Source organism: Elaeis guineensis, chromosome 1, assembly GCF_000442705.2.
Source record: "Elaeis guineensis isolate ETL-2024a chromosome 1, EG11, whole genome shotgun sequence".
NCBI lineage: Eukaryota > Viridiplantae > Streptophyta > Magnoliopsida > Arecales > Arecaceae > Elaeis > Elaeis guineensis.
In genome coordinates, this window is record NC_025993.2 from 140,737,310 (window position 1) to 140,753,011 (window position 15,702).

A 15,702-nucleotide genomic window follows, 5' to 3' on the forward strand; every position below is an offset into this window, starting at 1 on the left:
CAACTTGATAAACAAATAACGGTGTTTTGTCTATTATTTATTGCTCCTGCATAATAAACATATATTAGTATCAATTCAGTTACATCGAATCGTTTGATCTTCTTGGGTGTTTGCTCGAGCAAATTCTCCCTAATATTGAAAACTCGCATGGCTTCCCTGCGACAGCCATTGGATTGATCAAAATGTGGTCAAGATCAGGATATACATGCTACAATGAAAACCAGCATGGATTCCCGTTAACATACATACTACAATAAAAACCAGTATGGATTCCCAATTACCGCCATTGGATTGATCAAAATGTTGTCAGGATCAGGACACATACATACTACATTGAAAATCAGCATGGGTTCCAATTAGAGTCATTGGATCGATCAAAATGTTTTCTGGATCGGGACATACAAACTACATTGAAAACCAGCATGGATTCTCAATGACATACATACCACAGTGAAAACCATCATGGATTCCCAATTCAACCATTGGATCGATCCAAATGTTGTCCGGATCAGAACACACATACATACGTAATTGAAAACCAGCATAGATTCCCAATGACAGCCATTGGATCGATCAAAATGTTAACAGGATCAGGTCTCGCCCTGCCAGCAGACCAATGCCCATTGAAAGAATGCCTGTAACTGGGGCTCCGCTCAACAGTGTTTGATGCGAACTAAACAAGCCCTGTTTTCACTAAGAACTTGTAGAACAAGCAACTCCATTAGTAGTGTGACGATACAAATCCAAGCCCCAATTATCTGATTAAAGAATGAGAGGGCGAACATAAGACCGGCTTATCAAATGTCAGATCGTCAAAGCCGTAGGCTTCACAATGAAGAAGCCGGGTGGCTCAGGTACTTCAGGAGAAGGTTGATTGGTTTTGCCTGACATTAGTCGTATGAATTCATGAAGAGCTTCGCGCATCCACTCATACCGACAAAGTTTAAATGCATCCCTCGCGGATACCTGATCAAAGAAGAGTAATGTTAGAAAGAGGGACCCTATGAGCTCTCAAACAATGTGGCTGGTTTGTGTACTACAGTAAAGGAGCGCAAGTAGATAGATACGTACCCATTTCCTTTCGTGGCTCGCCTGCTCTGGCCAGCACGGCAGCTCTTCGGTAACCTCCAAGGCAAACATCTGAACTTTGCAAGTTCCTTCAAGGCTGCAACTGTTCTGCCTGCTCTTGCTTCTAAAAGTCCATTCACCCAGTAAAGTTTCCTGAAGACCAAAACAGATAACAATCATCACAACACTTGGACTAATGGTGAAGAAATCGGAATTTTCATGTCAAGCACGACTGTTATCAGATATCAGAAGCACCAGAGCAACAGGCACTTAAACCCTTTTCGACGAAAAATTGGGCAAATTCCAATCCATTCATCAAGGGCACTTAAACCGATTTAACCACAAAAATCTTTCAAAGGGACGAAAAAATAGAGCCTTTCCAAAAGATAATAAATAAGCATGAGATAGAAGGCCCTCAAAAGTTTGGTTGAATGATAACAGTGATGGTTTTACCAGCATGAAGAAGATAAATTACTCACCGTGATCCTAGACCCATTTTTTGGACATCAATAAAAATTTTTCGAAAGGGAGAGCGGTTCAGCACTGGAAAATCAGAAAGCAAATGCCATGGACAATATTATGACTCTGTAGGTATCCTTTTCATCTGACTCAGTTACCGAACATGCTACCTATGTTCTAAAGTAACAACACTAACTGAGACACAGGAAATGTTTCTCCTTTTTACCTTATTGTCCCCTCATTGTGTAATCCAGACTCAAGTCCATAGCATGCTTAGATATATGCTCTTTAACAAGGCATCAAAGAGAACTAGCAACAGACCAAAAATTATCACTTGACCTTCTTGAGAACTAGGTTTAAAGCATGACTTGTCAACAACAATAACCAAAGCTCTAACAATTAAACCAACATCAACTACATCTCTTCAAATATTAAGATGTGCTTCTCCCATTTCTTGTCGTACACAATGCTTTAAGAACTGAAGCACTAAAGTTAAGAAAAGTGGAATTATTTTCACATAGACGTAAACCTGAGCTGTTAACTTGATCAAGTTATGAGAACATCATCACCAACAGACAGGTCACTATGAGTTAGGCAAGCAGCAAACATATCACATGCATATTAGTTGGGTAAGGCAGCAGACCAAAAATATTAAATTCACTTGGACTGGAAGCCTTACAAAAAAAAAATGCTTGAAGAATGGGTAGTTGAAAATAAAAGCAATAAACAAGCTTAATATACAAGTGATGAGCACTACAAGGTTGACAACATGTTAACTGCGTTAAAACTAAAAGTTTGGCGTTCATAATGAAATCACAGTATTAAGACAAGTTCTCTGGATGTTAATCCTCCTAGCGGGGAAGACTAGTGTCATATTTTTCTTTAGAAAATGTTCACAAATGAGATTCTAGATCCAAAAACTAAATGCAACAGTGAAGCAACTGATCAGATATTTCATAGGATCATTTGCTATAAGGCTCTCTTACTTTTTGCATGAAAATAGAGAAATAATAAAACTCATTTTGTAAATGTGAATTTGCAATTAAAGCCATATCAAGTGATATTTAAATTTTATAACTATGATCTTTTAAGTGTTCTTTTCATATTTTACATATTTTACGGTATATGGATCTCCCTTCTCATACAGTATTCGAATAACCCTTGGCATGATACTTTAGACTTTTCCATGCAAGTTTTATTTTTGACCAACTGAGATCAAGGACTGACTTCATCAGGACTATCATTCATGTACATACAAAACATTTATTTAGATATCTGGTTTTTTTCTTCTCTTGGTTGTTAGGAAATCAAAATCCTCATGGTACACGCAACTCAGGAATGTTTTCTTATATAAATAGGGAAAGAAATTCAACCAGCAAAAGCTACACTACTCCAACAAAACCAATCATCCCATGTCATCAAACAATAGATGTAAGACCAATACCTACATTTATAATTCCCCTAACACCAGCTTCCTCCAGAGCTTCGCGACATGCTGCTTCACCTACAGTCTCATCATTCTCCCATCCACCCTGATGGCCAAAAGATCATTAACTCTAGAACTTCCTTAGAGAAAATGAATAACTTCCAAATCAAACATCTAGAACCAAAGGGCACTGAACACCTTAGGGAAGACAAGATCAGCTCGATTTGGTGAAGAAATCATGAGGACTTCCAGACAAGCTATCAAATCGCCGCTGTGATTCTCTGTGTTTGCCTTTTGCTTATAGGGAATGCATCTGCTTTCAGCACATGAACGAAATGTAAGAAAATGAAAAAGAAAGTTAATTTTTGGATGGTTATTCTAGAAAAGGCAAGAAGCACCATCCAGTTTTTTCTAAAGCTTGGACTGGCAATTCATGTGGTATAGATCGACACTTTATAACATCTTTCACCGGATGTACAACTAGAAAAGGATATACCGTATACTTGGTACAGTCAATAGATCAAGAATGTCTATCTAATTGCAGATACTTGGTGTCCCTGTTTTAGATCGAAGACACCATTAATTTTCTTAGGCGTCAAGCTATTCTTTCCTACACCAATATCCTAAGTTGCTTCTGGTTAGATATGAGCATGGCTAAAAAAATTCCTTACGTCATAGCACATGAATCTGTTCCAAAAATTACTCATGGAACACTCTAAAGAGAAAGTAGAAAAGACCACAACATGCCAAAAGCTAACAAGAGGCACTTGGCTTTTAAATTATTGCTCCCTCTACTTGTGGCTTATGCAGTCTGCTGTGCAGACTTCACATACCAGCACACCAGGTGGTAAGAATTTACCACATAAACTCGTCTGGTAAATTCCTAGTTCTAGCATCAGCATTTACATCATACCCATCTCAGCCTCTGGTCATTTTTGGAATTCTACTGTCAATCATCAAGTGGAAATGCAAATATCCACTTCTCCTGTTTTCAGACATTAGCCCGGTATGTTCATAGACAGAAAATGCAAAGCAAGATATTGTGATAAAAATCCTATAAAAGTTAAGACTTTCGAGGAATAAACAAAGGTTAGAAAGCATAATACCCAGCAACAAGCCGGAAATGATCTTGGTAACGCTGCTGGTGGCGCCCCGTCCGAGCTAGCAGAACCGACGACATACTTTTGCGACAAAAAGTTGCCAACTTTAGAGAAGGAAAAGCAGCAAACGGATGGAAAGATATGAGAAGAGGCTCTGTTTCACGAATCCTAGTATAATAGCGAGAGAGAAGCTCTGTTTCACCTGAGATATCACCAAATCTCGAATCCCAGCAACAGAGCAAAAACCTCATGATCTCCACCCCACAGTCCCAGCTCCATTCCCTCTTGGAAACCAACCACACACTCTCTTTACTCAAAAAGACCCCACCTTTCTCCTTCCAATCGGCATTCCAAATAAAGAAGAGAACAGAGAGAGCAAGAGAGAAGCAGAGAGACTGGCGAATCACAAATCTCAAGCAAGGGATGGAGAGACAGAAAGGCGAGAAGAGAGGGCTTCGATTAAACCGACCACCACGCTTCCCATGAATTTAATGCTTCTCGAGTCAATGGAACCGCCCAGAGCGCCCCTCTTCCCCAATAAAAAACCGAACTTTGTATTATATTCCGAAGCCAAAACCCTAATCCCAACAAAGCGAGAGACCCCAAGGATTGGAAGAGGGTGGAAACGGAATCAGAGCCAAGAAGAGAAGACTTGGATTATATGGCAACAACCAACAATTGGGCAGTCGGATCCTTCACAGAAGCCGCGGCTCCATCGCCATTAAAGAGCGCACACATACACAGAAATTTCCCGCGGGACCAAATCAACTCTCACTAAGCGAAAGAGGGAATAAAATATTAGTTGGGATATTTTTTTTTTTTTGCCCTTTCCTTCTTTGGTTTGATGATGATAAGGGGGATGGATAGAGAGTTTTCAGGCCATTATTATAGTTCCCGATCTCCGATTTTTTCTACATATTTTGTTTGTTTCCAACTTTTTTTTGCATGCATAAGCCTAAATTGTTCTGTATTGACTTCTAATGATCATATTTTACATATCAATCCCTTTTAATCATGTGGGGGTTGCGATATCCACATCTTATGCTGAAAAGAGATGGCTTTCAACATCATGCAAATAGTATCTGTCTTTTTATTTTTCTAGCATGGATTTTTTTACTCTTGTATCAATTGCTTCAATTTTTTACACCCTCTTCCACTGCCATCTTGCATGACAAAATTCTCTTCTTTGATAAATTAAGAGCAAGAGTTACTTCCATAAGTACTTCGTTAAATCTATTTTTTTATTTCATTTGATGCATTAATTTTTGGTTTAGATTTCTATATAGAGGATATTATAAAACTATCTTTTTTTTTTATTATTTTGCAAATTCGAAACATTTTTATTTTCATCATATTTTTTTCGTTTGTACCAGAGCCCACTATAAAATATTGTCATTTACAAATAACCGTTTATTAATGAAAGATTGTCGAAAAATTCAATAAGCATATTTTTTTAACATTGAGTAAGTTTAGCTTGTTGAAAATCTCATTCAATTTAGAAATAAATCAAATCTAGCTTTCTAAAGAGTAATCAGAAGTTATTTTTGAGCAATGAATATGACTCGAAACTCAATTAATAGCTCATAGCAAGTTTGTTCTCAATCTAATATTAAAACTTGTATGTCTCAAGTTAAACTTAAGCACGGTTCAAACTTTGAGCTTCAATATAACAAACCAAGCTGAGACGGTGCCACCTTTGGGGAGCCAGGCTTATAACATATTCATAGCACCAAATGTAAATTTTGAAGGTCAAGATGCAAATATTGAAAATTAAAAAATTTATATGTAAATACAGTGGATTGGTGTGGGTCTTACATAAAAATTCCAATGGTTTAATTAAAATAATACTTAATTTATTTTATATGGATACTAAATTTCTTCACATCACGATCCTCATCTCGGTGTAGATTCTCCTTCCGAGATATTTTGGGATTTCATCAAAAAATTTTGGTCAATACATTGAAGCTGTTTGAATTTAATTTGATTATTTCTGAGCTCTACCTCGTATAGCTCGAATAAATATTCTAGTCGAGCTCTGTACCAAAATATTATGCTTGAAGACTTAAAATCTTATCCATAAAAATTTTAATAATATAATTTTATTTTTTTAATCTAATTTACTTTCTAATTTTTAACTATATTTTTTAAATATGGCTAAAGTTTGACTTCAAACTTAAACATAGCTCGATAAATATTCAAATTGACTTGAATTGAATTGATTTCGAATATTATTATTATTATTATTATTATTATTATTATTATTATTATTATTATTATTATTATTATTATTATTATTATAATATATAGTCGAATTTAAATTTAAATATCAAATTTTGATAAATTTAAAATTAATTTTTAAATTTAAATATTTTAAATCAAATTAAATTTGAGTCCCAAATTATTTGATTTGATTTAGCTCGATTACATAGCCTTATTCAGCCCAAGACTGGTAGAAGTCTCATGTCCATTGTTACAATATGGCCATGTTACGGTCCATGTAATGATTGGTGCTTGAATGCCGTTCGATCATTCATCGCATTTTGATCTGATAGCTGATGCCCTTTTAAAACATACTTGGCTATTTTGACGACTGGAATAACGATGGGACATTGCCCGGAGTCACATATGAGCCATAAATAATCATGAATATGATGTTGACAAGTATTTAAAGTCATCTGTAAATCTATTTATCTAATAATAAAAAGTCTTTTATTATTTTTTTTTTTTTTTTTCAAACAAATTGATATAACCTATCTTTCTATGTATGTATAAATTTAAAATAAGTATATAATAGTTTGACCACTAACAGGTAAATAGCTGCGGTACATATTTGATAAAAAGATATATAAAATATAGGTGAAATAATTATTCTTTTCTTTTGTCTTTTGTATCCTTCTATTAAATCTTAAAAGATTATATATGATTTGTTATTTTAGTTTAAAAATTTTATTAGGTAAGGTATTAAGCTAAATTGCTTTTTTAGGTTCTTAAATTTTAGCTCACGATGAAAGTAGGTTAGTTTCATTCACTAATAAAAGAAAAATAAAAGATAAAAAATAAAAATAAAAGTTTAGATCCTTTTGGTATTGCTTTGTTTTTCATCAAAACAATGAAGTAGACGGAATAACATGCATAATAAATTTTTTTCCTATTTTTTATAATCACTTGTAAAGTCATTAGAGCTTTTGAAATTGCTATAAAAAATAATGTAAAATAAAGGCAAAAAAAATTAAAGTTTCGTGCATGTATCATTAACATTAATTTTTATACTAATTTGTACGTATCAACAACAACAACAATAATAATGCTAAATAAGCATCTAGTTCACAATATATATTCAATAAAATAATATTAAGATTCAAACTAATCATTCTTCAACAAACTGTTGGAGTTGACATGTGCATATGCAATATAATAACTAATTTTTTGTTAGAAATCAATGAAGATACCAAGTTGCTCGATGATTTTGTTATGAAAGAAATGATTTATATCACTGTTCTAGTTGATTATGCAATGAGTTATTAAGAACATCAAACCAAGTCTATATGTTGAAGAAAATTTGATTGTTGGATTATGGCACTAAACTTTGGCTATAAACAAACTTTCTACTCAATCAACTATTAAGCTACATCTTTTACATCATTCACTTCCAAAAGACTGCCATCTTCTAGACAAAATAATCGGGTATGGTACTCGCTAAACACCAAAATAGATTACATTAAACTAAAATCTAAAGATTACACCAAAATAATCCAATGTGTCAACAAGCAATGGAACATTAGGCTAGTCAATTCAAATGTCTAAATCCTTGTAAGATCTAGTCATAAGCTTCCTATAACAACGAAAACACCAACATAAGTATCTACTAATGGTGTAAATAATCAAGCTTTTGCTAATCAGATCTTGCCTTTAATTCATCTCAAAATATATAGCTAACTAGTGCTTGTATTAAACTTTTTTAAAAAAATATGGTAGTTGTCATTGAATTTGTAATTAGTATTTGATATATCTTAGATTTATCATCCCAAAATTCTCGTCTGATAGCTTAACTCGCCAAACCAGATGATGATATATGTATAATGAAATCAATAACCAATCAAATTTTCAAATAATCAGCAAAAGATAATTATCCAATGTAATCTCAATCCACCCATAAAGGCATATTATAATCGATTAGCAAAAAAAGCAAGCACCTAAATCACATCATCTCTGATAAAGCATTTCTTCATCATCCCAATTAACAAATAAAGAAAGAGCTCAACTACTTGCTTGATAATCTCATAATCTCAATCACAAATATTCTCATATTTATATCTTTAATATCAAGCACAAGAGATCCTTAAGTATGATGAATAAAACCCTACACATAATGTCTCTCTCTCTTATATCTTTTATTTTCTATTAAAATCTTGTTTAACTTAAACATGGAAGGATCCCCGACGAACATATTTGATAAACTTTTGACTATTTTCTATGATTACAAATCCACACTAGCATCAAGTTGTAATCCTCCATCTCCACCAAGCAAGGCAGCCTATCATTTATCCAATCATGTTGGATTTGAGCGGCAACAAGTTGGCACTAAAGGAAGATCTCTCATTTTTTGAAATTTTTTAGAAATCTGACAGGAATGAATTCTCGATAAAACAACCATCACTCCACCAACCAGCCCCACCAAGAGTCATAGAACTCCTAGCCTAGCTCTTGATGATCTCCAACTTCACAACGTACTCCTAAAGTGGTGATGGCCGAGTAGCTTAATCTACTCATCCAATAAGTATAAAATATTAAGAAGATTGTTTGGGAGATACGATGCCTAAACTCATAGATGATCTTCATGCTTAATCTCCATGTTGACTTGGACTTTTAGATGAAGCTTGAGAACAAGCTCGCATCAAGATGGCCGCTTATTAGCAATGAGCAATTCGATACTAAAAATTCTTAGTTAAAACAGAGCTTTTCTAACAAGAAGATTTCATCTTCTAAAAATATGAGATAACTCAACAAAGTGACAATAAGAAGCTCATGCCCAATGGCACAGATAGTAATGAATTATGAAAGTCATCCAACCCAGCACGTATTAACTTGAGCAACTTAATGAAACACTAATATCTTAAATATGAAATTCTGATAGCCTTCAAGTGTATATCAGCAAAAGTTGTAATTTTAAACTCTATAATAAATGAATAAATTTTTTTTTTGTGTTCAAAAAAATAGCTAAGCAATGCATGTCCGATATATTGACCACCAACTAAAAAATCTTCTACAGCAACAAATTGAGCATGCTCATCAAAAATCCCAATGAAAATTTTTATGGGCTTAGCTATAAGTTGAAGTGCCAAATCATGGATATAATGTCAGGCATTCTCGCAAGTGACCATTGACAATGCCGTGCAAGAGCACCATAAGTTAAAACAAATCTTCTAAGAAACCACTTGCCTATTAATCCCATTGGCCTAGTCGAGGAGCCGAACAGCCAAATCATGAACAAAATATTGAATGAGTCTCCCAAGAGACCATCGACGGTGCCACATCCGAGCACCATAGGTCAGGATGAGCTTTTCAAGAAGCTACCAACTTGTTATCAGCTAAAAGCTGAAGAAAGACCTAGTCAAAGCTAGGCTCAAATGGGAGGAGGCACACCTAGCCTGATCATTTGAGTGTTAGCTATCCAAAAATCTAACCGATGGAAGATACGGTGAGCCAATGACCCATCTATTCAAGTGAGAGAAATCAAAAATAAAAAGTCGACATTCCAAGCAAAGAATCTGGCAAGACAAATGATGTATTTTTTAGATGAGAATAAAATGCACCAAGGTCGGAAGTTAAAAGTATATAGCAACTACAAAATGAGCAAGATCCATCAATCAAAAATTGACTACAAATTACGGGCAAGGGTCTGAACCAACCATAGATGCACCTTAAAAGATGTATATAAGATCTCCAACCTCATCAAGTCCAAATAGGGACTTAGAGAACTTCGGCATCGAAACTATGATCAATATACCTAAAAGGGCCAAAGCCTACAACCTCAATAGAATAATGCTAAAGATGGGGGCAAGGCCCCTACATTGCATCAATGATTAGCTATGTATATAATACATCAATCCAAGTACACAATTAGCTGCCAAGACAGCTGATCAAAGCTTAACCTACTCGAACAAATAAACGATGAGCTACAACACAATAGCCAAAGTATCATGACACACAAAAAGAGGTATAAACATTATTAATAATATTTGAAAAATATAAGACAAAAATATCTTGGCAACCAAACAATACAAGTAGGATGAAGATCAGCTTGACTACACTACATCCTACAAAGCCAATTACTGTAAAGAAAATCAAACTCGCCTTCACGATGATAGCAAAAAGAGAAAGAAGAATACATACACCAAGTTCTACTGCTTGGGACCTGGTAAAGGATTCTTAATAGTTTGGAGCAAGGTTGGAAGCAGATCCAAAAGGATTGGGGGCATCACCATCCCACTACACCTACTCCTTGGTGCCCCTCTACCATTCCTTGTCCTCGCCCTCCTCGCTTCCTCTGCACCATCTTCATGTGGGATAAGGCATTTGATGCTGAACTTGGGGAAGCATCCCTGTGTCTATCACCAGTAATCAAAAAGGCCAGCAAGAAAGGAGTCAACAGCAACCGAGGCAAGCTCATTCTCATAACATGCAAAAGTCTTGTATGCCTCTATGGCTAGGAGGATCTTCTCCTCAACCAAAGCTACTTTTGCTTGCCACTTCCTTCTTCTTCTCATTCTTGATAGCTTGTAGCTAAACTACCTTGCATTGAGCTTTCAAGTTCTTCAACTCAATAACAACAACCTTCAGCCTAGGCCCAGCTCATCGGACTTCTTCCCCGCCTCCTCCCAGTCCTGCTTCATATCCTAAGTATGTTACTGGAGTTGGTGGTATCACTCGCAAATGAGTGTCATACAGGCAATGCTTTGAAATAGAAAAATCAGCTATAAATAATGAAATACCTCGGTAAAAGACCTACAAGATGCAAGAAGTTATTCACCTCAATAGTAGCTTAATTGGCTTTATTGAAAAGGATCTTGGTGTTGCCATCCTCAAACTTCTCCCAATCGACAAGGAGAGTAATACTCCTTACCAACTCTCGAGCTAACTTTGGCTCTAACAAAGTTGAGGAAGAAGACTTAACGGTCTAGTTGGATTGGTAAACCTCCTCCTTTGCGACAAAACATAGGGATAGTATTGGTACTTTAGAAGAAGCAGGTTAAGAAGTCGGTAGAATCTCATCTTCAAATATGTATGGGGTGATATGAGAACCCAGCTGGCTCAATGGGTCAGGGATGTTGAAACAGCACCCGACTTGAATAAGGAAGTGAGTGCTTATGTGGCCTCTTTGTGTCAAGCAGTAGGAGGACCTCCACATCACCTTGCACTTGGTGACAGCCACGTTCCTCACCAACGCCACAACAACCATAACTATAGGATAAAAATAAAATTAGAAAAGTTAGTAACGATCTGAAGAATCGAAAAGATTAAAAAAACTTATCCCGAGTTCAACAAGGGCTTAGACTGGCATTGACCAAGGTCTGCTCGGCAAACAACTTCCAAATAAGAGGAGCTTTGATGATGCACAATGACTCAAAAATCTACTACTCAACATCAGAAATAGTAAAACTCAGTCATGACACGATCCTTCCATTCATGAATTGAAAGATCCCCCGGATCAATTGAAATCCTTTTTAAGTTGAGATATATCACTAAATCCATTCAAAAGGGTATTCCTTAGGTCCTGTTAGGGATTACTGTTAGTAGTAAAGCTTTTGAAGCTTTTAGAAATAGAACTTTTGAGAAGTAAAATTTTTGGAAGTAGAGCTTTTATAAAAAACTATTTACTGTTGATAACCATATTGATAAAGTACTTTGAAGAAAGCAAAACAGATTCCTGACATTGTCCATAGCTTTCTGATATTTTTATCAAACACCATTTTATCACTCTAAAGTATTTTCTGAAAGTCAAAAAATATTTTTTGATACTTTAAAAGCTTAATCAAATAGGATCTTAAATATATAACAAGTACAAAATAGCTAATTCATATGATATATGCCATGATAGAAGAGATAAAAAATGGATGATGGTCTGCCACGCAGACAGGCACTAACCAGAAGCTGTTTAGAAGAAGTATGACAAAAAGAGAAAGAGAGAGCCTCGGCCCGACTTTCAAGTTTTTCTCATAAAGGCAAACTTGAGCGGGACAACATTCTCTCCTTACTGCCAGGCATCCTAAAGAAGAAAATAGGTGGAATAGTAATCCTCGTGGAACTAATCTAGATCATCTTGGTTCAAGGTGCACTCCTTTACATCGCGAGCAAACATCACCGGTTCAGTCCATTGGAGCGACGAGACAAAGCCAACCAGCCCGATTTACTAGTTTGATGCAAGGAAAAGAAAGAGGAAGGAAAGAAAAGCAATCAACCTATATTGGCTTGTCAGAAGAAAATTGCAAAAGTGACGTTGGAGAAGAAAGGGAACAGGATAAAAGACTTGAAGCTTCCATAAGACGAAAGACTCCAAAGGATATGATGGCTACTGCAAAGTGGAGGAACCGCGTCGGATATCCATCCCATTATATAGAGCTGCAGACGGTATTGATTTCACCTGTCATCTATCCATCTATTGCCCCATATAAGCTCAGTTCAGGGACTTTATTCTCCCATGGATTGCTTATTCTCCAAAATGTGAAAAGGAATGATAGCAACTGCGAAAATTCCGCCCATATAAACGACATTTTGAAAGTGGAATCAACTCTGCGGAGATCATGCCCATCACGAAATCTAGTATCCAGAAAGATTCAGAGCTAATCTAATCACTCGAATTCAGCTCGGTTAGCTTATACAGTGACCACGTCGACGCATCCCATCATCCTCGTTGTTTGAAGAGGTTATCATAACTTTATTCCAACAATACTCATATCCTATCCAAAACTGCCATTGGCCAGGCTAATCCCATCAACCGCAAAGGGACGTGGATGGCCGCAAAACAGGCCGGTTTTGTTGACATGGGAAATGGGTGTTATATATATATATATATATATATATATCCGGCGTCAGAGTCCTTCCATCCACATGCATCCGATAAATGCCATTTTTCTCGACAGTGCCTTCATTTATTGAATTATTGAATATGTCTGCTACGCTATGTACATGGAGATCAGTCTGTTTACAAAAATGGACGTAGATTCTCCGAAATACCCTAATGTTTTGACAAAAATTACGAACCCTTGTTACAGTCCCATTGGCTCATCAACCGTTTGTTAAACCAAAAAACAGAACTTATTAATCAGTAATTGATTAACCATTTATTAGTGATTATTGGAACTGGTTGAAGTTAACAAGATGATTGCAATCTATCTTGGTCCGTAAGTGACAGACCTTTTTGATAGTCCCATGTGTGTTATAATTACAGTATACTTGGTCGTAAGTTTATATACAGCTATGTCTACGAAAGAAAGGGCTTGTCCCTTTTCGAATTAATAGGTCACAACCTACTAGTCTTGAGGGATTTTGGAGATGTCCAGTATACGGCCAATTCAGCTGAACCCTGCTATCCTGTCAATCTTAATCTCCATCAATTGAATGATGATCAACCACTCCTCACGAATTGCACTTGTAATTGATTTTCAAAGCTTCCAATAATTTTATGTAGTCATCGATGAGGATCCAACGGGAAATGAGATGCATGAATGCAAGGATTTTCGTTAGCCAGTTTTTTAGCATGACTGATCATCTAGGGATATCATATGTTTCCTAGAATTAATTGCAAAAGGAAATAATTAAGGAACGGGTCAAGTAGAGGAAGGAATTTATAATTTTTGATCCGTTAAGATAGAATCCATCAATAGTAATTTGTAATATCAAATAGTAATTTGATACAATAGGCGAGTATCCATACACATTGAAAGGAGTCCACCTGCTGAGAACACAATTGAAAGTGCAGCGTAACAAGATAAAGCTGCAAAACTGCTTGTAAGATTTCTTGGTGATGGTTAATAGATCACACCAACAATTGAATGTTGAGTATGAGGTCCGTCCAAAAATGAAGTCAAGAACTAGATAGTTTCCAGAAAGCACATCTAGACCTGGGATTTATATGAACCAAGCATTCTATGAAGCATGAATATCCAAAATGTTCATCAATATTTTCTAAAAAGAAAAAATATATATATAATATCGCTACTATTCAAGAGGCATACTCTATGCCTAGCTAATCAAGGAGGAATGAGTAACACACCTAAATTTCTCTGTCCATAATCATAACGCCAACGTCAGATTAAATAAGAAGGCAGAAACATTATTGTTAATTTATTGTATCGTACTATTACTTTTGGATTGCAGCATAAAGTTGTTTGCCTGCAATCATGTACAAGTCATAGACTACTCAAATCAATGAACTCCTCCAGAAGAACGATTATTTCTTTAAGCATGATTGTAAGATGTTTGAAAGAAACTACAACGACTGCTACTTATTTTTAAATGAAGTATTACATAACATATGCATATTTTCAAAGCCCACAGCATACACAAATGAGGGAAGCAACTACATCAAAAAGTCCGAACCCTGCTCATGTAAATATATGGTATTGTCCCGATGGTGAATCCATTTGGGTTACATATTTCATAGCATCCATAAACTCTAGAAATGATTCAAAACTTATAGTCGATCATAACTCTATGTTGTTGCTAGAAAATAAGCATCTTTTCCGATGCCCCGGAAGGGTATTACTCTTTGATCCTTTGTTCGAACATATCTTTGCTGTAAAATTTGGATAACTTGATGACATTTTAGAGTTCACGAACGTATCCCCCACATAAAGTCACCATCTTCATCGAAGAAAACAGTCATCTACCTTAAATTATTTGGTGATAATTACACAAAGAAAGAGTCTATATTTGATTGTCTCAATGTTTAAATTTATGCAACATCTATGAGCTTCTTTCGGTGCTAACAACAGAACAAATTCAACATTAATTCATGCCTGCTCTGCTTCCCACAAGCTTCCTAAACGGGTAAAGAAACGAATGCTTAAACTCCTAGCATGTAATTATTTTCCTCGTACACCTTTAATCACATAAACACCAACTGCATCAAACAACCAATACCTTCATTCAGAGATATCGACATGCAACAAGATGGCATCGTTGAGTTCATTCAGTCAAACTTCTCCAGCGAGACGGCTCGGATCTTGGAGGCGGTCCCAAGCCAAGTCCCAACTACAACGAACAAAACCAAGCAAAAATAACACTAAACTCTTATAATATACATCTAACCAAACCCTAGATACTTAAAAAAAAAAAACACCCCCATTAATTTCTTATAAATGACCCTACTTAGAGGATGCCTCAATTATTCAAACCTCAATCATTAAACTAGGTGAGACCTACGTGCCGCATGTGGTGATAGAAAAGGCCTGGCTTGACATGTGGGAGGCCTGGCTTGACATGTCTATCTTGTTCCAAGAGGGAACAAACGAACATGATCAGGACTGTTAGTGTGTTAATGTTGGTTGGTGATATGGTGTGGTCCCTGGTCTCTAATTTAAAGCCACGCACCATCCTAAGCGTTTACTTGGGTCAATGCCCTTCGTCCTGTAATGTAACACTGAAGGA

General features: G+C 35.9%; 1 protein-coding gene across 3 annotated transcripts; it reads right to left on the reverse strand.

The window, feature by feature from the left end:
- Positions 1-268: 268 nt before the first annotated feature.
- LOC105060363 (nudix hydrolase 12, mitochondrial) lies at positions 269-4,922 on the reverse strand. Of its 3 annotated transcripts, none has more exons than XM_019845730.3 (6): positions 4,256-4,922; positions 4,060-4,134; positions 3,152-3,266; positions 2,976-3,059; positions 1,072-1,221; positions 269-966 (listed from the first exon to the last, which is right to left on the reverse strand). In XM_019845730.3, the coding sequence occupies exons 2-6, from the start codon at positions 4,131-4,133 to the stop codon at positions 805-807; spliced, it is 585 nt and encodes a 194-aa protein (XP_019701289.1). In that variant the 5' UTR covers position 4,134; positions 4,256-4,922; the 3' UTR covers positions 269-804. The 3 variants fall into 3 exon arrangements, with proteins under 3 accessions (XP_019701289.1, XP_010942334.1, XP_019701288.1); XM_010944032.4 differs by having other exon boundaries at positions 4,060-4,157; XM_019845729.3 differs by having other exon boundaries at positions 4,060-4,920.
- Between the last annotated feature and the right edge of the window lie 10,780 nt (positions 4,923-15,702).